The sequence below is a fragment of the Thermobia domestica genome, chromosome 14 (genome assembly GCF_964235325.1).
Source record: "Thermobia domestica chromosome 14, izTheDome1.hap1.1, whole genome shotgun sequence".
NCBI lineage: Eukaryota > Metazoa > Arthropoda > Insecta > Zygentoma > Lepismatidae > Thermobia > Thermobia domestica.
Genome location: NC_137467.1, coordinates 72,175,811 through 72,201,255, shown reverse-complemented (window position 1 = coordinate 72,201,255; position 25,445 = coordinate 72,175,811). Strand labels below are relative to the sequence as shown.

Here is a 25,445-nt window from a genome sequence, read left to right as displayed (position 1 = left end):
CCTATTTTATTATCACATTTAATAGACTTGGCATAAACCAACCTGAAACAGTGCTTGCTGCATCCGTGCATTAAAAAGTTATACTAACGACAAGATAATAATTGTACAGTCTGCAGCTAAAGCTTTGTTCTGTTAATGAAAACTATATAGGTTAACTCTTTTTATTTGCTGAGAAGTTTAATTGATTTTAGTTGTTTTTTGCTGGTTGAGATCTTGAAATAGTATGAGTAATCGAAATTGTATCGAAAACTATTCAAAGGTAACCGTTAAGAACTGTAAATTGAACAAAGCTTTTGTTTTAGTTGTCCAGCTAAATTATTGCTCTTGATACGTTTTAGTTAGCTCAAGCTCCCTTATAGTGAATTTAAGGATACCCCTGACGTTGCTTGTTACGTATGACTTCTTTCGGCTTATTCTGAACTAGCTAGATGTAGATCCAAGTTTGGCACATGTTATTAAATATAATGCTATTCCACTAAAGAGCTTAGAACGTACAAAAGTTATTAAGAGTTAAGAGGCTTATTATAACTATTTGCAATAATTTATTTTTTGACTGCTGCATAAAACGCATGATAGAATACTGCATTTAGCATACTAACCAATGTTTCTAGTACTTCATTCATTGTTCAATAAATGTGATATAAAAGAATATTTGACATCTTAGTTGCTAAATGAGGCTGCAACTGTAAATATAAATATGAAATTCCATATTTCAGGGCTCGGCGCGTTCAAGAGATGATCTTGATATGGAAAGAGTATTAAGGCCTAGAATCAACGCCCCTGATGTGGTGAGATCAACAATGAGTCACAAAGATTTCAAATATAATGAATTTACAATCGATAGCGTGTTGGGAACTCCGAACAAAATTGTGATACCCGAACGCTATATTCCGGAACAGGTAATGTAATTTCTATTATATAAACCGTAATTAATACTGAGTTGTACATGTACACTCGTAGGTAAAATTACATAATATTTATCATGCATGAGTGGTATAGTTGCCAGTACATTTTAGAATAAGTTCTTAACCTTGCGTAAACGTACTTGAAGCGCCTTTTTCCCACAGTAGCAATGTGGTATTTATTAATTTAAACATAACACGGAAAGGGTAGCTTATATTTATTTCTAGTTTTATATGTTGATTTATAGCCCTAGTAAATAAATTATTCTATTTTACGGAGTAAAACCACCAAACGAGAATCTCAAGTAATCAGTTTTTTCTTCTATTTTCTTACGATATGTAAAAGATTTGTAACCCGAATAGAAACAGAAATATTCATTTTTGAAGCTGTTCAAAAAGTAATAATACAGTAATCCGCTCATTTAACTGATTAATTGGGACGAATAGGTGTCTGTAAAATCATAAGAGTGTTAAATCGTGAATTGTGTTATGAACAATGTATAAGATGGGACATTGCACTTGAACTTGCGCTGTATAATGTAAATGTAAAATATGTAATGCATATATACTGGTAATAAACATAATTCCTTAGAACTGCATACTAGAAGCCTTGAGCTTCAGTAGCTTTCCCGTTGAATGCTATTTTTTTTTCATATGGCCTCTTACTTCTGGTAATGTAGGACCAAATACAACCGATTCATCATTATCCTCTTCATCATCCGTTATAACATTTTTTTACTATCTCCTTCTGGCTGAGAATCTGATAGTCTGAATAATCCTCGTTCATGTTTAGTCACTGTTCAATATTATTTTCACTGAATCCAGACTTCAGTACCGGTACCTTTTCATGGAGGTCGGGAAGTTCAAAACTTTAGAAATCGATTCTTGCTTTCATTTCATTTAACAGCTGTTTCCAACTATTAGCTAGTGGTTTCATTTCATTCTAGGTGGCTGCAAAATAAAGAATACATTAGTCTAAGTCCGAACCATGTCCTCTAAATCCGAAGTCCACTGATTCGAGGTTGACAGCAGTGGTGGCCAATTTGTAACGCTCTGCGGGCCAAAACAAAATAAAAATCATACTTGAGGTCCATTTTCTATTTTCCTTTGCCTCTCCCGAAGCAAAAGTTCCTTTGCCTCCCCCGAATGCTGTAACGTGTGCTTAATATCCGCAACCGAGTACTTCAGCGCCGCTGGTCGAGGACCAAAAATTGCCTCCACACAAATAGTCTTTTTCTCTTCCAAGTATATAATTGCTAAAATTATTTATAACTAACAAACAGGTAATAATCGTAAATGTTAGTAATTCAATTATACTAAAAACGGAATTGATATTTACATGAAATAAGAAAATTCATGCAATAAACTTTATATAGAATGCTTTCAGCTAAAACATTTTTAACATTACAACAATAACAAAAAATTGAATTATATAAATTAAATTCAATATCGACAATAACTTAAAATTAATATAACAGGCATTCAAGCCAACAAAAACCACATCTCCAAACTGCTTAATGAACACAGTTAACTTACTTGCTGTTAGTTAATTTTTATATTTTGTGATAAAATTGCAGAGGAGCAAATGAATTTTGGATAACAGTAATTAAAATACCAAATATAAACTCACCCATGGCATCCATACGTAACACCTTTAATAATTCAATACACGCGCATGATTAAGAGATATAGTCGTAAATTTGATTTCTTTTATAATTCTGCAAAAATTATTATTGCTTTTTCAGTAGAATTCTGTCTCATAATTGAGGCATAAAAGCGTAGGCGAAAGTAATAAAATAGGTTAGTTCTAAAAACACCCACTAATAGCGCTCCAATCAGTCCAAGTTCATTGACCTATATAGACATTTACTTTTTCTTTAAAAAATAATTACAAATCATTATAATATACAGGGTTGGACAAAAAAAAATCTAAAACGTTTGCAAAAGTGTGAAAATCATACCTAGTATGGTGTGGGGCCTCTTTTGCGTCCAAAACAGCTTGGATCCGACGTGGAATGGACGTATACAGCTCCTGAATCGTGGTGTGTGGAATTTTGTACCATTGTTCCTCCAAAACATGCTTCATTTCCTTAAGGGATGCTGGTGGAGGGTAATGAGACCGAACACCCCTTTCTAACTCAGACCACAATGGCTCAATGATGTTCAGATCTGGTGATTGTGGGACCCAGGGGAGGTGTGATAGCTCCTGGTCATGCTCCTCAAACCATGATTTCACCGTTTCTGCAGTGTGACAGGGTGCCAAATCATCTTGGTAGATGCCATCACCATCAGGGAACAATATTTGGGCCATGGGTAGAACCTGGTTCCCCAAAATGGCCTCATACGCCTTAACATTCATCATCCCATGCAGAGCTATGATGGGACCTGCAGGAAACCACGATATCAGTGCCCATACTGTAACAGAACCATCCCTGTGCTTTACAGTTGGGAGCAGCCAGTCTGTATCATAGGCCTGCGACGGTGTTCTCCATACGTAAATACGACCAGTTGTTGGAAACAAGGTGAAGGTCGATTCATCGGACCACATTACGTGTTTCCACTGCTCATGAGTCCACGTCTTGTGGTCCTTACATCACTGGATACGCCTCTTCGCATTCACTGCTGTGACCAGGGGTTTGACGATAGCGGCTCTGCCATGAATTTTCATTTTATGAAGCTCCCGTCGCACTGTTTTCGATGAAACCGGGTTCTGTAGGCCGGAATTGAGTTCAGACGTAATTTTCATTGCAGTGGTCTTCTTTATAGCTGCTACAATCCGTTTTAATGCCCTCTGGTTCCTATCTGATAGGATTGTCTTTCGACCACTGTTGTACTTTGCAGACGTCGTTTGCCCATGAATTGTGTATGCCCTCGTGACATTGGACACAATGCCTTTCGATACCCCCCACAGTGTTCGCCACTGTTACCACTCAAGCTCCAACCAGACGGGCACCAACGTTCATGCCTCTTTGGAAGTCTGTCAGGTCGCCCATTTTACCGCACCACTTTCACACCACGACACTCACAGGTGAACTGGTTACTGCTGACGGAAGAAGAAGATCCACATAACACATTGAAAACAAAAAAACGATCGGCAACCGCAACACACGTTGTACAGTGGAGGGTCAAATTTACGTGTCCTGTGTGAAGTGTTTTTAGATTTTTTTTGTCTACTCCTTGTATGTAAGTCACATTTTTCTTTGTTCTATTCTGCGTATCCTGCTTTTTGTTCTATCTCTCTAGTTCTATAGGCTCTGAGTTACACAGATTTTAAAGTAATTCATACGAAATCACGACTTTCCAAAAAAATCGACCCAGTACCAACATTCCTACCTTCCAGAATGGGCTTGATAGTCAAAAGATTAAAGAAAATGTTTTCATAGTTAAAAATCAAGTCTCGATTCAGGAATATTATAGGCCACCAAGATCAGATACAGTTTTCCTGTTATGCATTTTCTTTTTAAAAGAAGAAATCACATTTTCAAAGGCCGAATAAAACATACTCGCGAACCTGATTGAGGCCATGGGCCGCCATTTGGCCATCACTGATTTACGGTATTCATTTTTGAAGCTGTTCAACAACGATAATAATAACTTTGAAATTGAATTAATAATTACGTATAAAACGTTAAAAGATACCATCCATGCTCTCTAAAATTGAATTCTGGACAATGTTACTGTTATGAATTTTTTTATGTATTTACGAATAATCGCAGACTTATGTGTAATACACTACTACCTGAAACATTAAATATTAACATGTACTTCTATTTATAAAAATTATATGAAGAGTTGAGATCCAGGCTGATGGACCCCCATGTGGCTGAAATAGTGATAATGACATCGTGTTATTATATTCTAACGTGTCTCTTACTTGCAAAAGTATCGTTTCTCCAGGAATATTTCCACGGAAAACCTCCCTTGTTGCTAAAACATGTTCTTGTTCTCGCGTCGGCTTTTTTATCCCCGTGGGAGTGCTTGACTTTGAGTTTCCTATTAAGCTCTAGATCCACGTCCCACGTGGTCTTTGTGCAGACTAGGGAAATTAAATTCCAAGAGAAACAAACCTGTGGAAATATTTATGAAGGAAAACTTCAGCCTGCATATATTCACTGTATTGAGACAAATCTAACTTTCGGTCTTGCTGTTTTCACAAAAGTGGAGATGTTTCATCTTTTTGATCAACGTGTTTCGTTTATTATGAAACTGCTGTCGTTAATTTAATGCGTAGCAAAATGAACTAAAGAGCTGTCGTAAAAAGTGAGGAAACTGCAAACGGTCTATAAAGATATAAACATATATAAACCGACTATACTGTGCCTGTACTTGATTTGAGATATCATTTCAAGAAAGGCTCTGTTTCTGCCACCGGTCACAATGTACAGTCTTGTTAGTGAGAACCTGACCACCACTTCTCTTAGAAAAGCTCTGCATAGTTATATACGGTTGGAGTTATACAGGGTGTTTCAAAATGAATATCAAGGTTTTAAGGCTTTTTTGGTATTTATTACATTTAACGTACAACTATAAATAATATATCAAATGAAAGAGCAACTCAAACATTTTTTTGCTAAAATCGTTTAATGTGAGTGACATTCGTTACACAGCACACATCGAGTCGATAGGCAAGAAAGACCCATAAACTTACACTCTACACAGGGATAATGGCACAAAACACATTCTATTTAGAGGAGCCTCGTTGCAACTTTACCATCTCGCGGGAACTTGCTGACCCCCAGAGGCAGACATTATGAGTGTTTACATCGCCACTTAGGTGAAATAGATGAATTGTCGATTCGTCACTGAAGACATCACAATCCAGAAAATCTTCATTATCATGCATTAACATTTCATTTGCAAAGTTGGTACGTAAACCGTAGTCTGTAGGCTTGTAGCAACTGCAAACGATAAGGACGTAGTTTTAAGCATTTCCTTTAAAATTCTCCACACAGACAGTTGCACTGTAACTACAAATTCAGTTTTTGCAAAATATAAAACACAAAAAGCTTTCTGCTCCCTAGTCGCCATCTTTGCTACTAGCGCTTTATAAACCTGACAGCAGACAGAGGAAACAGTGCATGCGCATGCGTGTGTACAAAACTGTGTGAGTTGCTCTTTCATTTGATTTATTATTTATAATTGTAAGTTAATTGTAATAATTACTACTACAAAGCCTTAAAAATCCCGGTAGTCATTTTGAGATACACTGTATTAAACAAATATGGATCATCTTTGGCCAATTGAGGTCTCTAGTTAGACCAAAATATTAGAATTTCCTACGTACCGATGCTAGGATATGACCATCTAAAGCAAGGTAAGTGGAGATTTTTTGAACAAGACAAGAACTTACATAATATGTATTATGTATTATCTAATATATATTATCTATTATTATTTATTACATTACATAATATAGATAATGTAGATATTATCTAATAAGCCAATAGTGAGTACACAGCAATATAACATATTCACTAGAGAACAAATTACTCTCTATAAAGTGTTCAGATGACTGAAAACAGGAACACAAAAAAATTATAATAATATAAATGAAAAGAGGAACAACGATGAGCATTCACTGTCCGGTTGCTTCTAAGAGAACACGTTCGATCATTTGCATTCTCGGAAGAACATGGTGAAAATTTAAGTGCATAGTAATTTGAAAGTTTTGAGTCACACTGTTGATAACACTATTCCAGTTTTTATCCAGATTCCCTTTAGAGTATTTATGATGAGAATTTGTAGTATTAGGGTTTGAATCGAGTTCTCATCCACGTTTTCGCGTTGGTGAAGCACAGTGGTATGTATGTAAGTACAATACTAACGTGTGCTACAATAAAGCTATTACCACAAAAGCGACTGTTTTACTGCACGCTATCGGGGAAACAAAAATAATGGATTGAACTATTTTTATTTCTCTACAGCTCATTAGTAATGATAATTCTGTTGTACTTGCTCAATACTATTTAAAAGTTACTATATTTCACAACTAGGTTTTGAAACGTGATAGAAATTGTGGAAAAATAAAGTTTGTGCGATGTTTGTATATATTGCCAATAGTTTTGTGTTTTATAAAATACGTATTTAATTGTATTTTAGGCTCCGGAGTTGTCTGCCGAAGAGCAGCTCCACCGATTGAAAAAGGCGGATGCCATTCGAAAAATGCTGTCCGAGACAACACCTATTACAGCTCCAGAAGTAGCTGAAAGTAAGTCTAAAATCTGCATTTATTTTGTAGTTTATTTCTGTATCACAGATACTTTTTTTAAAAAAATCAATGTATTTTTCAACAGCAGTGGAAGTTCTACGTACGGAAGAGAGTCTATTAAGAAAATTTTAGGACTATAAATTCAGTATTAGTCATCGAACGCAGCAGAACACGTTTCCATGACTCAACACAATTTACTTTTAATTTCATAACTGATTAAGTATTCAACTAGTTTTCTATCTTTTATGATAAAATTGTTCTGGAATATAGAAGGGACCAGATTTTTTTCATATAAATGTAGGAAGAAAAGGTCATGAATGGGTAGGAATTTGCGTGAGAAGTAAAGACGAAAATTATCTTCTGTTTTCTTGAGTATAGTTGCAGCATCGAAAGACATAAGCAGTACTTAGCTGTGTCACAGTTAACTCAACGTCTTGGAACTCGTACTTGATTGCACAGTGTCACAGTGAACTCAACGTCTTGGAACTCGTACTTGATTGCACAGTATCACAGTGAACTCGACGTCTTGGAACTCGTACTTGATTGCACAGTGTCACAGTGAACTCAACGTCTTGGAACTCGTACTTAATTGCACAGTGTCACAGTGAACTCAACGTCCTGGAACTCGTACTTGATTGCAGAAAACCGCTTCTCGCGATCTCTATAATAGCGACTAACGTTAAAACCGGAACAGGTTGATTTCAGCTACTTCCTGTTCGAATGGAGGGTTAAAAGAGGAGATGATACCTTTCGTAGAACACTAAATCGGTCTTTTAAAACAAACAAACAGAAAAAAAAAAAACTTTCCGCTATCTATTATTGCTTTTGCTCCAATTGAAAAAAAAAACTATCTAATACTGTTTTTGCTCTATAATGATTAACGTTAAAGCCGGAAATTACTGATTTCTACCACTTCCGGTGGATAAATTATCCCCATTAACGAACTCAAATTTGTAACTTTTGTCTCTCTACATCCTAGCAGAAATGGTGATCCATTCAGTACTTTTTGAGATTTTGTGTTCCCTGGACGGACGGACACACGTATAGACAGACTAGAAACTTTCGATAAACCAAAGTCCTTAGAAAATGATAATTAAATGAATTAGGTATTGATAGATACATTGAAAGAATTTCACGCTTATTTATTAAAAAAAAATGTTTTGTACAAACAATGATTAAAATTATTTGTATATTATTTTAACGATTTTTTTTCCCGCATGTTTGCCTTCATTATTTCAATTTAAACTTTAGTTCCTACTTTACTGAATACATTTCGACAGTTTCCTGCATGTTTTTCGAACTATAAATACCCATTTGTCTGCCCGTTTTCCATTCTTTTGTAGTGTCTAAGCATCTGGTTTCTACTTATATTATAAACTATACAAAAATAGACTGTTAGGATTTATGTGAGTAAGGTGTTACGTACGTTTTATCGGACAAGGTGTTAATTTGTAACGAAAAAACAACTGAAGGATATAACTACATTCATGTTTTTTTTTGTAATGAAAATTTGGTTCAGTTGGAAAAATTGAGCCATATGTGGCTGATATTTTTGGTAGCAATTTTAAGTGGTTAAAGATATTTGAGTTCAGGGTATATGGATCATTTAAAGAGTAGTTAGCTTGGAGAAGCTACAAAGAATAAAGTACAAGATTGGATTGTTTGAGAAGTTGATGTGTCCGAACTTTAGTGGTTGTCATGTGTATGTGTACCTTATAAGCATATTAAAGGTTGAAATAAGTTGAGAAGAGTTTCGACATTCATTGGGTTAGTGGTTACTCTTACGGATAAGTTTAATAGTAAATAATCAGCGTTTGAATACACAGCATAGGTCTTTAAAAACCCATCACAGACGAACCATTCTTTACATCCACACACAGGACTCTTAACTCATATGCACAAAATCATTATCATCGTCAGGATGGAATCAGCCATTGTACTTAGTAACTCAATTACAATAAATTTTATAATATAAACCTATTTTAAAAGAAGAACCACAGTACTTCCATAAATAGGTCATTCTGAATTCAGTTTTTGACAGTTGCTTTTTCTTTGTCCATGTAGCTAAGACTGAAGAAGAAGAGAAGACTTCAACGTTGAAGAAGAAAGTGGCAGAAGAGAAGAAGCAGCGAGAACATCTTCTCCAGCTCAACCAAATTTTGGCCAAACAAGTAATGGAGAAGAGTAAAATGGTAGCAGGTAAGATGTCAGAAATGGAAGAGAAAACTATAGATTGTACGAGATGCTTACCAAAATTACGTGCTATTTTGCCATAAGTCAAGAATTAATAAGGATAGATTAATATATAGTTACACTTGAATTAACTTTAGACATCAAGGCACTATGCAAAATTGCAAGCTTCTAACTAAGTTCGTTTTCATTATATTCACGTACTATTTTACGCACATACTACCTGCAATCTACAGGGCCTGATATCAATGTTAGTAAGTTATAAATGACATTTTTCCTTTGCATTTTCCATAAATTTGCACTATCAGTTTTTTTTTTTTTTTTTTTTTTTTAGGAATTAAAAAAAAAACTTGAAAATAGGATGAGAGACTAATGAATACTTACAAATGGATTTTCTTTCTTTCTTTTCTCAAAATTTACGTAATGATCAAGTTACGTACAAGAAGGCTTACACTTCATTTGATAATCCCTATTCTTCTTCCTTTAGCATACATTCTCATTTTTAGCGTTGTTTCAAACTTTTTAATCGAACATGTATTTCTTACTTTGCAAAACTAATTTTATTTTGTGTATAAAGGTAATATCTTTTCAAATACGATTACATTTATATATAAAGAAGTTACGGGGCTGTAGTCATGTCTCATTCTTTTTACTTTTACTCAACACATATATACTTGTCACTTGCTTCCATTATACTGTAAACTATCGTACATTTCTTATCACGATCTTAAATTATACAGTAGAAAACCAGTGTAACGAAATTTATTATAATGAAGTTCTGTGTACGGAAATAAGTAAATTCTCAAGAACTCGTCTATTGTTATATCTACTGCAGTATCTGCATTCCTTCAAGATGAATTTACAGACTAAAAAGCTTAACATTTATTTGATGAGAGGGAAATTAGAACATACTGTACATACACGAAGTAATACGGTATGATGCACAGTAATCGCAAGAGGTATTTCTGTAATTTTTTATGATACCAGATTTTTACGTCGTACGATTTAAATTTTAATTTTGGAAAAACTCTGTGGGTTTTCTTCTGAACATTTCCAAACACAAAAAGCCGTTCAAGATAGTTGTAAATTACCGCACATTAATTTAACACAGATCTTGCGGTGGAAGATCGTAAAACTCACGTAGTGAAGTCACGCTCACACTATTCTGCTTGACCTATCGCGTAAATGTATGAAAAACTGCTACAATATCATCTGAATAAAGAAATAATGTACTAATCGAAATATTTGATACTTGATATTTGATTTGATTAATATTTGATATTTGATTAATTTAAATTGCAATATATTTCGAAAAAATAAAGTTAAATATAGACAACAAAGATTGTAGGAATGATCCAAAAAAAAAAAAAAAGGATCAAAAGATTGCAGTCGTAGGCAATAATTAGTTTTTGCATAAGGGGCCACAAAATTTTTGAACGGCCCCTAAATCGAGTTTTCGTATTTTCTACGGAATAAGCACATCACACTGAGTTAAGTGATAGTTTAAGTTTGGCTACACTGTATTGTAGTTCTTCAGATATAAGGCATGCAAGAAAATTTTTGATTGAAATATATTGGGTCTTTTGATCCAAAAAGACAAAATTTTCATTCCTTATACTGAATCTTTCAAATTCGTTATAATGAAACGTTTTATCAGACATTAAATAGCTAAAAGGGAAGGAGCCTTAAAATAATCTCTCAAACTGAACATTCCGTTATTAGTAGTGTTCATTACAGCGATAGTTTAGTGTATAAATAACTTGAGTCAGTTGACAGAAGGAAATATAAAAGGTTATGAATATTCTTTGGAAAATCAATATTCTTTATATTTCGAGTATAAAGAAGGATCGTTGAACTTTTGTAGTATTCAAGCTTTTTATTTTACATTATTGTTATTATTATTATTATTTGCTATCATAAATTTTGAAATTTATTTATACTAAAGTAGTACTTTCCATAATTTCGCTACAGGTACAGCAGCTGCATCAAATGATTCTCAGGATTGATGACTAATTTTGCTTTTTTATTTTTGTTACTGAAGACAGGTTTGTTGTTTTTATTTTTCTTTGGCTTTGTGTTTTTATTATTATTATTATTATTATTATTATTATTATTATTATTTTAATTAATTTCCATATTTTTTGTCTTAATTCTTATGTTTTGCTTTTAAATAATTACCCGTTTCCTTTGTTACCAGTCATTTCATTTAAATTCAGTTATTTATTTTATTTATGCTAATGTTATGAAAGCACTATTGTATGAGAAAAGTTAGTTTTGAGTATAGTTGAAGCCTCGAAAGAATGTAAGCAGCAGGAAGAACAATTAAAGGTCCTACGTGATAGAAACAGTATTGCTGCTGTTTACCCTTAAGGTGTCTTTAAAGGACAGCTAATAATCAATAGATGACAGCACATGTCTCTATCTTTCCAATGTGTTTTGTACAGAGCAATAATATTCAAAATTACTCAATCAAATTCAAGAGATGAATATTCAAATTGTCCAAACAAACGAGTTGAATCAGAATTACAGACGTGACTTGTACGGAGTGACAATATTCAAAATAGTTCAATCAAATTCAAGAGACGAATCTTCAAACTGTCCAAAAAACGAGTTGAATCAGCAATTACAGATGTGTCTTGTACGGAATAACAATATTCAAAATAATTCAAATTTAAGAGATTAATATTCAAACCGTCCGAAAACGAGTTGAATCAACAATTACAAATGTGTCTTATACGGAGCAACAATATTCAATTTAGCTCAATGAAATTCGAGAGTTGAATATTCAAACTGTCCAAAAACGAGTTGAAACAGCAATTACAAATGTGTCTTATACGGAGCAACAATATTCAAAATAACTCAATCAAATTCAAGAGATGAATATTCAAACTGTCCGAAAACGAGTTCAATCAGCAATAAGTCTTTCATTTTTTTTAATCGTTTCTTTCATTGTTCATATATATGTAAAACTCCAGATTATTCCCTGATTATTTCTTCTTGTCTTTGGGCAAAGTTTGAAAATTCTTCTCTTGAATTTCATTGAGTTATGCTGAATATTAATGCTTCCTACAAAATATGCTGGAAAGGTAGAGAATACGTACCAGCAATTAATAGCGTTCTTGTGTAGTGTAGGTAGAATATGCCTACGATGTCAAGTCAAGTTTACAGCTCCTCCGTGGCTAAGCGGTTAGCATACGCGCCTTTGGCGCGGGAGACCCGGGTTCGATTCCCGGCGGGAGCTCATGTGGTTCGGATTCCACGTTAATCAGTAGGTCCACGTCTCATATAGCCTCGCTGCTGAACGGGACGTAAAACTCAAAATCAATCAATCAATGAAGTCAAGTTTTTAAAGAACCCGAAATATTATTGTCAAGATGGAGTCAGTTATTGTATTTAATGACCCAGTTACAAAAATATAGTCAATTGTAGGACTGACCTTAATTTATAAGAATAACCACAGTACTCTTGGCAATAAGTAGCGAATTCTGAATTCAGATATTTAGTAATGGGTATGCGTATCGTAACTAAAAAATGTCTTGAACTTTTAGATATCAGACGTTACTGTAGCTATTTACAATCATTTCCAGTTATTTTGTGTGTTACTGATAAGATTTACGCAACGTAAATTTAACTGATCCTTTACAAAATCTTGACATGATCCATTGGAAGCGGAAACGCTTCAATATCGTTGTATTGATTCACTTCACGAACACAAATGAACGAAGATCTGCTTATTGATTGAAACAAATTACGAAGGCAGTCAATAGATAACAGCTATTTCGCCATAACTCTTATATAGTATTAACTTCTTTCGCATGTTATAAACGTACAGTATACTGTTGTGACAATGCTACAAAAGTTTGAATACTTCTCCTTTTATTGGCCCAAATTCTTCTTTCACTGCCGAACGGACGTCTTCTGTTTCAACTACTGAGTTTAGCTTGGGAGAGGCCTTTTCTGTATTCTAACGTTTTTCGCGAACTTCCTATGTCCTGACTTCTGGTCCAAGTTAGGATAGTGGTATCCAAGATACATGCTTTATTATACGTCTTCTTCATCCGTTTCGTGAGTTGAGATTCTTCCGCACTCAGAAATTGGATCAAAATTCGTTTGATCGTTTTCGATAGTGGCCTTCACGATTTAGCAGTTATCTCTTTTAAAAAAAATAATAAATCCAGTCATGTTATATTAGTCACCTGAAACGATACCAAGAAAACAAACAACAGTCATAACTCTGTTATGGTAAGTGATAATACAAAAACAAACAGCTTCAGAAAATTTCGGATGAGATGAGAACATCACAAAATATGGTGTTCATTTAAGAAAATAAAAGTGAGTTCAAAACGGCAGATTTCAAGGTGGCGACCGTCGATATCACATGTCCAAGAAATTTTTTCCCCCCTGTACTACTAACCTACAGTGTTACTTTTGCATTTTTTTTTAAACCATGTCTTTTATTGGGTTTCACACTTTTGAACCACCCTATATCTATCTATCTATCTATCTCTATATATAAGATAGAAATACAGTGAGGCAAACTTCATTAAGTAAAGACTATATTTGGAAGAGTTTCTTTAGAAGAGCTTTCTAGCTTTGACGTAGAAAGAAAGACGACAAATCAGACATCAAAAATACAATGGCAGTACGGCAAGTAAGTTGGGTATCAAAAAGACATGCAAAATCTCAATCTTTGAAGGAGCTAATAAATCTGAAGATTTTATTCTTTTTAAGTGATGTTATCTTAAAAAAAAAAAGGTTAAAAAAGAGAAATATAGTGGTATGGTGATTCCCATTTCATTTTTTTAAAAAATTACAATATGTTTTCATAATCACTTCTACAATCGTAAGCATACCAATTAAAGTACAGTCTAAATACGGAGTAGCTCTTCTGTCACCATCTGTTTTGTTCTTCTGAAGAAATAGGTAACTCTGATAGGCAATGCAGAAAACTACATACACCTGCCCTCCAGATGCCTCGATTGCCTCCTTGAGCTCTACATAAACACAACACCAGCCATTCCATAAAACAAATGCTCATTCGATGGATAATTTTACTGTATTTTATAGTTCTTAATTGTCGCTATTAGTTAGTTTAGCTAGATTTTCTTTCAGAATCCAAGAGTATCGTTTGTCAGTTACTTGAGGTTAGTTGAACGAAACTAGAGGGCTGGTCAATAGAGAGAGACATCTTATGTTAAAAGATTCGTGAACACTTTCTGAATATGCGCTTGTATTCATTACATACAAGGGACAGTGAGAAAGTTCTACACGTTTAGTTAATCGCCCTTCAAGTACATGATTACTTAATCACCCTCAAAGTTGGCACCTTCGGAACACACACACACACATTTGTTCGAAACACCGACGAAACGCCTCTTTTGGTATTTTCCGAAGTCCAGCCGTCGCATTGGTTTTGATCTCTTTTACGTTGGCGAAACGAAAACGGCCTATTTTTAACTTCTGGCAAAGTCAAACATGTGATGGTGCTAAACTGTTTTTAAGGCTATCAGACTGTCTGAATCAGATACTCACCAGTTTGCACATGAACCTGATATTTACGCGTTGCTCGATCTGTGAAATTGCACCAACTGAGCACTACACATTCGCCCGTTTAACTACACTATTCGTACACTGCCTGTTAAGACGTGTTCACACTTGTTAAATTCAGAATTAGGCAACCTAAGGACTGTATTGCACAAGATTCATTGTGATTGCATTACAAATGCCAGAACTATAACAACATTGCAAAGAACTTTTCGACTGCTCCTCGTATAAAAGTACATAACTTGCGTATGGAACATAGGTCGAAGTTAATGAAACAATCTGTTGTCATTAGAAATAAGCATACATGCATATTGGTAGAAATCAGTACGCAAAGAGGATTTCCGAGTTCTACCCTTCTTTCCCTTGAACAAGTTATTATGAAAAAATAAACATTTACAATATTGAAATGTGTGTACAAAAATCCTGAAAAACATCCTCGTCCTTGATGACATTCTCTGTACACCACTGGTATAACTAAGTAAAGTAAAGTAAACAAAGAAAAAAAAAAAAAAAAAAAAGCAAATTTTGACCCAAAATTCAGTACTTTGAGGGAAGGAAAACCAGTTTTCCAAGATATCTCTACATTCCCTCATGCAGTTTGCCTTCATCAAAAAATTTTATAGATAAGGACGCCTAGTGTTTGTGCGCCTCTTTTTAAAACAAACTGCGGTCCTAAAATCAATTAATAATTACCATTACTAGAAAAGAGGATCGTGTTTTCTAATAGATAAAAAAATAAAAAAAGAGAGGGAGAGAGAGACAGAGAGAGAGAGAGAGAGAGAGAGAGAGAGAGAGAGAGAGAGGACATTATCCTTAGTGGTGAGATGGTTTCCGTAAGACAAATAATCTCGGAAAACTGGTGAGCAGCTAGTACTTAGGAGGAAATACTGACAAGTTCTTAGCTCGACAAGAAAGAAGATGATCGTCAGCAATGAAACTTACAGGTTATTACACATATTCCACACGAAAAGTCAGTGTACTTCTGACAGCGTTTCTGTGAGTTCATTAACAATTGCAAATAAAACTCTAAAGATTGAAAAAAAAAGTCTGATTTTTCTCCGTCCTTTATCACTTCTTCGTCGCCTGGAAAGAATCTGCTATTAAAAATTGGTCTGAAAAAAATAATAATAAAAAAAAATACCTACGGGATTCATCACCTTTTTGTCGTCTGAAAAGGATCTGCTGTTCTGCAACAATTACCTCTTCGTCACCTTAAAAGTTGTCCCCTTCTTACTTTTTTCTTTTAAATAAAGATTTGGGAATAGCCCGTAGTCACCAGGAACTAAATGAGGTGTGTAGAGTGCAAAAAATCACCTGCTGATCGTTCAAAATAACGCACTAATACTTTTGAACTCTCCATATCCTGTCGTTTCTAATCTGCATTCAAACATTTGGGCATCTATTTGGCTGAAAGTTTGTGTGTGCCCAATTGTTGATCGATAATGACTCCAACACGTCCCATGGGTATGTGCATTGTCTCAGCAATCGTGTTAGTCGAAATACAACGATCGGCTAAAATCATTTCATGAGCCAGGTCGATTTTGTCAGGGATTGCCATTTCCCACAGCCTTGTACCAAAATCTTCACGTCTGAAATTTTTAGAGACCCATAGGAAGGACTCTTGTCTTCTAATGTTTGCATCATGATCCAATGACTTTTCTTTGGGGTTTTCTTTTGTACAAAGTGAAGCTTGCTGATCCCCCACAGTTCAACATTGGAAAATTCTACATGTCAGTGATATGGCTTTTTCGTAGACCTGAAAGGATAGGAGAGGGTTGTTAGATGTCCATAAAAATTATGGTGTGCACCCGAAGAACAATACTTTTTTAAGATTCTCTTATTGAAATTAACCTTACTCTGTGGGAAGTAAGGAGGGACTACGGACTTGTATTCTACTTAGTTATAAAATATTTACCTGTGTGCCAAAGTATTTTATACAAAAGATTTTTTCTCTACTTCATTTAAGTACTAATAAAAGGATTACATCTCATTTTCGAATTTTAATTTCAGTGAGAGCCTTGGCTACTTTAACCTTCAAAGAACCAAGCACTGAGGAGGAAGACCTATCTCCAGTCCAGCCACTTCCACTTGTTCAACAAAGAGAGAACTACTTCTCTTAGTACCGGTGCTTATAGGATGTGGCGGAACTCGAATTTGTTTTAGGGAAACATAATTCCATTTACTACCTTTCTCTGAGAGTGTACGTATTAATATTATGCTCAGTGAGTGGACATACCATTCCATCTGACTCCTGTGCAATTAGTTCTTTTTCTGCGTAGTGTGTGATTTTTTTTAAAAAAACGTTTTTCTCAGTTCAGTGGCGTAGAAGGGCGTGAGTGTTATTATGAAGGAAAGTAAGACTAATGTACAGAAATTACATTTGTGCTGACTCTTGAGGTACAAACTGTTGCGCAAAATGTGTGAAATTCTCCAAAAAGCTAAGCCTCTGAAACAATATGTAATTATGTTTTAATTTTTTTTTTTTTATTATACGTGTTCAGGATAGATTATCATATTTACTGAAAGTCGTGACCTGTCTTTTTTTGTATAAGCATTTATAAGTGGCATTTTCTTAAAAAAAATAACTTATTTATTTATTTTTGGTGAGCTGTGCAAATTTTTCTTCTTAATTTGGAAAAGGATGCAGAAAGTTTAGAAAAAATACTAGTTCCAGAAAGTGAAAGCTAAGTTTAGATTTCGTACATAAATATTATTACTTCAAGTTGATCAGTTGTTTGTATTTGTACTGTATTACTACAGTAGTTTATTCAAACCATTTGAATTCCTCAATTCTTCATTCCAGTAATTTCTTAGTTACACCGTGATTGAAGATGTAACAAATGATTTTTTAAAGGCTTAAAGTAGAAGCTGAAACTCCTTCAAATACAAAAGTAAGGGTTAATATTGTTCAACTTGTCAAAATTGGTCATTTAAAAAAAAAAAAAAAAAAAAAAAAATCTAACCAGAGCCGTGCCGTGTAAGGAGGGGGCGAGCGGGACGACAGCCCTGGGCACCGAAGTAAGGGAGGCGCAAAATTCGGAGGAAAAAGAAAAGACAAGAAGGAAAGAAAATAGAGAGGAAAAATTACTTGGAATATTACTAGTATGTACTTAAATCCTCTTCCTGCTTTAGGAAGTGGTCCTATAATGTTACTCATGTTATGAAAATGCATGTACACATATATAAAAAAGGAGGAAAAACAGTAATAAAAAGTGCTCAAAATCAAGGAAAAAATAGGGTTTATTTTTGAAAATTTTCTTACGCTTCGCACCAAACATGATGGCGCTTCGCAGCGGCCTGTCGACCTCACTCATATGTACGGGCGTGCCGTCATATACTCTTGCCCCGGGCGCTAATTTTCCACGGCACGGCACTGAATCTAACCACGATATTTAACAATGAATAAGATGAAGCCAGGAATTTTAAAACATTTATTTGATTTGGCTAGTTTTCTATAGAAACAGCATAATTAGGTTTTAACAAAATAAAATTTTTAGTCAGGTTTTATTACAATTAAAAATAAGATTCAATACTGACTATTATCAAAGAATTATCTGATCAGTCAAATTTTGACATTTCGTTGTATTTCATAGAAATATGAAAATGGTGCTAAAATACTTCTTATTTTTATGATGTATAATTCTTTTTTTGAAGTGTAAAAACGCAACGAAACGTTTAATTTATTTTGTCTGGTCTCTTAATTATTTCTAGTGCCATATCTAATAAGAAGATGTGACTCTCATATCTTTCCTATTACGCTATATAAGTGTTGTCAGATTCTGATTTAGACAAAGAATGGCAACATTGATTCCTATTGAACAGGTGCAATGTCAGATTCGAATGCATATTATGTGAAAACTGTTACAGGAGTACGTATAATGTGTTCGATGGTGTGTTTTTTCTTTTTTAAAATAAAAAAAAAGAATTTAAAAAAACATTCCAATGATTTGTCTTCCTATTGTATCGTTTGAAAAATCTACATTTAAAAAAGAAAGAAAAAAACATTAACAGAAAAGTTTTTCAAACCTATTTCAGTGAGAAAAAAAAGAAGATATATTTGTGAAATGAAATATATGTGCAATTACTTAGAAAAGAAATGCTATTAAGTCCTACTTGGAAAGTGCCTGCTTTCTTCAGTGTGTGCCATTTTAGGATAATGGATTGGGAATTCTTTCGACATCCAAAACCTGGCAGTTAAAATTCTTTGCAATATAAATGTGTACATATATATATATATAAAAATATATATATAATAGACAAATGTTAGTATTGTAAAGTTAAAACGAGAAACTTGTAAAATACTTGTTCTCTTTGCAAATGGTATTATTAGTTGGTGAAAATGAAATAGTCTGTTTTTTATACATTTTACACATTGTTCATGGAAAAAATAGGATTACATGTTGTTACGTAGTATAGAAGTTTAAGTTGAATTCAGGTTGACATAAAGAAGTATTATATATATAAAAGTTGGAAAATCAAAACTGTATATGCAAAAGTTTATAATGATTAATGAAATCTATCCACTACTAAGCAATAAAATTAATTTTAAAGTAATTGCCATGAAAGTTGTCATAAACAAGTTATAATATATTTATATTATAAGTCAAATCTCATTCCTGGATAGTTGTTGTATTTAAGACGAAATGAAATATAGACATTTGATGATGCAGATGACATGTATGTAATTGCGTTCTCAAAAGACTTCTTTAAAAAAAAAAAAAAAACAATTCATAACCTGTAAAGATCAAGGTGAGGTTCTTTCCCGCTTTTTTTTTCTGTCTTTGTTTTTTAGTAAATTATTCAAGTATAAATGCGAATAAGCACAATAACGCATATCTCCATCGTATTGGTTCTTGAATAGAGAGTACCAGAGCCAGGTACTCTGGGTCTGGTTTTGTCCAAATAAGACTCAAAGAATTTCGATTCCCCGTTCACATATGCAACTGGGACGGGGATAAAAAACTAAATGAAATCTCTTTTTTTTTTAACGTTTTACGTTCATGTTCTTTAGGCTAAAGGAGATGGATGATTAATGCAAGCAAGTGATAATGAAAAAATTGGTGAAATGATAATCTAGGAGGAAATGGGAGAACATCTAAAAAGCCCATGAACAATGTTATCTATTACAAACTCACTTGACTTGGGATCGAAGGTGAGCGCTCTGACTCTGAGCTACCATACCCCCCTTCAAGGAAGGGGAAAAGTTGAGGTGACCGGAGCATAGTCCAAACTACATCACCTCCCCTCTAATATCTCGCAAAAGAAGAGCCTTGTCGTACATTGCCCATTGGCCTTTGGTCGTTCCAGAATGGGAACATACCTTTTAACTGTCGAAAGCTTTTCTATTTCAGTGTACCCCTTCTGGCGCTGCTGTCGATTTGTGTATTTCCGTACCTCCCTCGAAAGAGAAGGGACAAGTTTGTGCGGCCGAGATCTTTTAAATTGTTGAATGCAGAAGCATTGTCACAATGAATTATTTCATGAACTTCGCTGTGCACTGTCTTGTTTGCTATTCTAAGTAGCATACGATCTTCACTCGTCAAGACCAAACGACTGAACGACAAATTGGCAACACAGCCGAGAGCATTTACTTCTTTCCTCTAAGCAAAGAAAGGGTTTTCCTCCGACAGAGGGCGGCGGAGATGGAGCCGAAGGATGTTTCACTTATTTTCCGAGGGTACACTTGAAATAGAAGGACTCTTATTACAAAATACAATACTGTTGATGTGTTTTATTATTATTATTATTATTAATCTATAAAGTATGTCCTAGGTATTTAAAGATCTTTTCAAACGACCAAAAATTTCTTAGATACTACTCTATAATCCGTAAGGAAATCGGCATTGGCATGTCTATTAAAATATCAAATAAACTTAATGTGCTGTTAGTTATTTTATGTTCGCTGCTGCGTTTATTTGATCAGTTTGCAAAAGGAAAAAAAAATCGAGAAAGTTACCTCACTTTGGTTTTATTAGACACATTTACTAAAACTCTTCATTTTTTTTTCTTTTTGTTTCTTTTATTTTTCGTAATATGAATATGGTACAAAATGTGTTGTTTACATGTTTTATTGTAAATGTCAATTAATCTCGTTAGGTGTGTATGTGTATAATTGTGTAATGAAAAATGTTCGGCTTTTACATTGACCATAGGCGTGGAATACTTAGCAAGCAATATTTAATTGTTTGGTGTTGGAAGAAAGATACAGTTATCTATACACAGTATCCCTCTTGAAATAGAGCAATAAGTTCAGAATCCTCTTATGGATTGTATACGTAGACCAGTCCATATAAACAAGTTTTAAAAGGCTCTCGAGTTAACTGTATGCCGTTAACAAGCCCAGTGGTGCATATAATTTAGTCTTTTGTTATTAACGAGGAAACAGTAGCCTACAGTTTAGAAGGGTACTGCAGATCGTTAAATTAAGGATACTTCTCGTCGAATTTCTTCATCTGGAAGTATCATTTTGTTGATTTGATTATATTATTTCTACAGGAAGATAATTAAAATTGAATCTTTGGTAATAGCTTGTCATACCGGACATTATACTCTGAATGAAGGTAGCTGGCTGTATTTTATTGGAATTTAGAAAAAAGAAGAAAAATCTCGATCAGCAATCATAGTGATAAGGATGGGGTTGCGGTGGCTCAGTGGTAGAGCGTTCACCTCTGGTGCATGAGATCCTTGGTTCGATTGCAGTTCGCGCCAAGTGAGCTTTGTGGTGGATAAACACCATGTGTGTGGGTTTTCTCGGAGTTCTCCCGTTTCCTCACACTTCCTTCATTCCACCATTTCATTCGTTTCTCATCATCACCTCTCCTTTAGCCTAGTTGGTATAATCGTGGGACGTAGAACTTAAAGATTTTTTTTGAAACTAAATAAGGAAATATTAGACATTTTTTGGTTTTAAATTAATTTCAAAATTTAAAACTATAGAAATTTAAATATTAAAAAATAATAAATAGTGTTTCCTGAAGATTCAGAGCAAGGAGGGGAAAGACAAGGAGATGATTGATTTCCTTGGTCTCGTGCTCTTACACTGTGCTACAAAATATTTAAAAAAAAAAATAAATAAAAAATGTTAGTGACATGATTTTTATTCAAACGTGCATTAGAAACTTATTTTTTGAAGCTTCTTTTTCTTCATCATCTTCATTTTGTGTGTGTTCTAATATCTCGTTGCTCTTAGAATAATTAAACATACAACCATGAGGCGACAAACTTAACACTTATTAATTTGGACTAAAATCAGGAGCCTTGTTTGTGAACTGCGTAAAGTTATGTTGTATGGAAACTTGTAGTGGCATGAAATTCATAATATAAAATTTGAGACTGAGCTGGGAATCGAACCTGGTTTAGTTTACAGTACCGATGTTCAAACTTCTAGTTACCCAGTCTGTTCCTGAACGTCAACACACCACTCACTCTTGAGCTTAGTGCTCAGACATTAAGACTACACGCACTGTATCACAGAAGATTGCCACTTGTCCAAATTAGGCGGGACATCCCGACTTTTAAGAATTTTTAGCATCCCGAATTATGTCGTAGAGTTACACGTTATATGGCGGGACGCTAAATTATCCAAAATACTTGCAAAATATGGAACAGATGGGAACGCATTATATGGTGGGACGCCAAAGTATCCAAAACACGTGACAAAATATGCGACAGTTATTTTTTACTTGATACTTGTAACTTTCGACCCACGATGTGCTCCTATGACTGGCGAGATATCCATGTGGTTCTATAACTAACTTCTTGTGGTAACAGGAATAAAGTCACCGCCTACGATGTTAATCTTTGACCAGTTCAATAATTAATAACTTCTGTTCAACTAGCCACCAACAACCTGACCCTACCAGTTGTATGTGTTCTTTTGGTTTAAATTTTCATTGCAGTTTTCATTTACGAATATATGTGTTACTTTCTGTTATTCTCACAAATTGTTCCATGTACAAATGAGAGCATGAGGAACCGGCAGTTACATATCTGTTCGATAAGGGTATCCTGATTCAGGCTAACTGAAAGGTTGAAAACGTAGTACCATAATTCCTGTTGCCTAGTGCGGTTAGTGACTACAAGCCTGATTTAGCGTGTACCTTATTGAACATTTTGAGCCAGTGTCTGATTAAGCTCAATTACAAAAGAGCCATCTGTGATGGAGACTTCATGAAAACTCATTATTTCGGGGCAGCCATATTTTCAATTATTAAGGTTGCTAACTCCTGACCCAATAGCACGCTTCCTTCATTCAGAAAATATTTACAATTAAGTTGTTTATTTACAATGTTATATGAAGATACAATTGTAATATTGGTTATGCATACATGGCAGTTACTCTAATGGCATACTGTTAAGAAGGAATAACGGTGAACAGTTGTTGCTACCTGTGCCGCACAGATCAGAATATATTCGAGTTGCAAAACGTAAATAGATGACAAGTGATGTACATGTACAGATGATACACAATGACTAAGATAAATATAATTATCATTTGTTGCAGTATTCAAACGAAACGGGAGAATGTAGATATATACATATATATATATTTAACACACAATTATTCGTTAAAGAACATACATGTCGTCTTTGTTAAATTTGTTACAAGAAAAATAACTGAGTAATTGTACAGATATTCAATATTTTAAGTGGTGCAACCATATATGTCAATTGGTAGCTATATTTATAGGGCTTTGGTTTAATAGAAACGATTTTAGAGTAACTTGTAAGTATTATACATTCCTTAATAACGCGAGCGTATGTATGTATGTATGTTTATTTGTTTGTATTTAGATGTGTGCAAGTGTTTCGTGTGTGAGTATGATACATGTATGGGTGTATAGAGAGCTCTATATATAAATTAAAAGAGAAATTTATAATGTTCAAGTGGGTACAGTTCAACAAATATATATATATATTAAATGCAAACGTTATCTGAAGTAGTACAACGCGATTTATAATATGTACGTAAAACAGACGATGTAATTCTTATTATACATAAAAGGAAATAACGCATTAAAAATAACTGCCTTTTTCCGCTTCACTACCTATCTCAGGTTATGTGCTTGTATTCCTTGTAAGTAATCCACAGGGTAGTGAGATGAAATTAAAATTTAAAAAAAGAAAAAGAGATGAAAAAGCAGGGTGAGTCTAACCCAGTTGTATGGGTCAATTTGCCAATGCAAACATCTATATATACATGTATGTTGTCTTATGTATGGTGTTACATAAAATACAATAAAGAATGGAATTATATTTTTCTATTTTAAAATTACGAGTTATTCTACTGTTAATTTTAAATGAATGCCATACCGGTACTTATCAGTTTTTTGTGCTTTGTCATTTTAAAAATTAAAATTGAAAATCTGTGAGAGAAGTTAGTACGAAAAGTAATTGAAACATACCGCATACGTATTTATCCATAATACAGGGTTGTATCAAAGAGGACTTTGCAATTTTGAAAACTCCTATTGAATTATTCATTTATCTTACAGACATGGTTTTGGTGTCATTTTGTAACAAAATACATCAAGTTCTGACTCACGTAGTACACTAGTTCAGAAACAAGCCACCGCAAGCACTAGCGGCAGTTGCAGCAAAGATGGCTGTCTTTACTTGTTCCGAGCGTGCTACTTGTGTGTTTTGGTTTAAAGAATCCAAGTCTGCGACAACTGTGCAACGTGATTTTCGAAGTTTCGTACAGAGTATGGTAAAGATCCTTCCAGTAGGCCTAATATTTATCAATGGCATAAATGCTTTATTGAAAGTGGATGTTCGGTAAGACATAACAAATCTTAGATCGTCCCTGTACGTCTGAAGACGTTGTAGAGCAAGTAAGACTTCAGATGGGGTGTGTCCCGCATCACCAATGGAAGCTACATTGAACCTTTTTAGGTATAAGGTAAAAAAACTTGATTTACTTTACTAAAAAGTTTTTAAAAAATAAAAAATAACACCGAAACCATGTGTGTAAACTAAATAAATAAAAATCAATATGAGTTTTCAAAATTGTGAAGTCCTTTTGTAAACATTCTGTATAGGCACTCGCAGATATGGAATAGAGATTATCAAATATTCTCCTCCCCACTCCACCTGACTCAGATAACTCAATTATTGAAGCAAGAGTAGCGAAGCTTCTCCATTCGACTCGATTGGCATTTTTGTGTCTGTCTGTTCCATAATAATTCTCGTGAAACTTATCAAATTTTAATGAAACTTGGTATATGCCTTTCTTCAGCTTGAGGAACTAACCCTATTGTTTGGGATTGCAATCCACGGAGGATAAAATTGAGTAAAGTCCACTCCATGTTATAAGTTTGAGTAAACAATTTTCCGATATCAACTACGTAAATCTTCGAACCCCATTTTTCAAATATAAACGTGTGCATATAAGACAATTTTCCTATATAAACCGCATATAAATTATTCGATTCATGAAACATTTTGTCCTTAGGGCATTCTGATCATCTTCACAGCTTGGGGTGTAAAATTTGCCGAGAATGAAAGTTTGAGCAAGTCTCCCTCCCAACTGTTAGCAACCGGTGGTAGAACTACATCCAAACTAACGACGAACATGCGGTCAGCGTATCTCATTGTCTTGC

General features: G+C 34.3%; 1 protein-coding gene across 6 annotated transcripts in view; it reads left to right on the top strand.

The window, feature by feature from the left end:
- The window catches only part of LOC145669720 (uncharacterized), a 156,048-nt gene extending 131,949 nt beyond the window's left edge, over positions 1-24,099 (top strand). For 5 of the 6 annotated variants that reach the window (XM_081738040.1, XM_081738037.1, XM_081738038.1 and 2 more), the window contains 4 exons: positions 717-899; positions 7,002-7,110; positions 9,175-9,309; positions 16,855-24,099. In XM_081738040.1, the coding sequence (XP_081594166.1) occupies positions 717-899; positions 7,002-7,110; positions 9,175-9,309; positions 16,855-16,964 (537 nt within the window). In that variant the 3' untranslated portion in view covers positions 16,965-24,099. Of the gene's footprint in view, positions 1-716; positions 900-7,001; positions 7,111-9,174; positions 9,310-11,271; positions 11,346-16,854 lie in introns of all 6 variants that reach the window. The other variant, XM_081738039.1, reaches the window with a different exon arrangement.
- Positions 24,100-25,445: the final 1,346 nt, after the last annotated feature.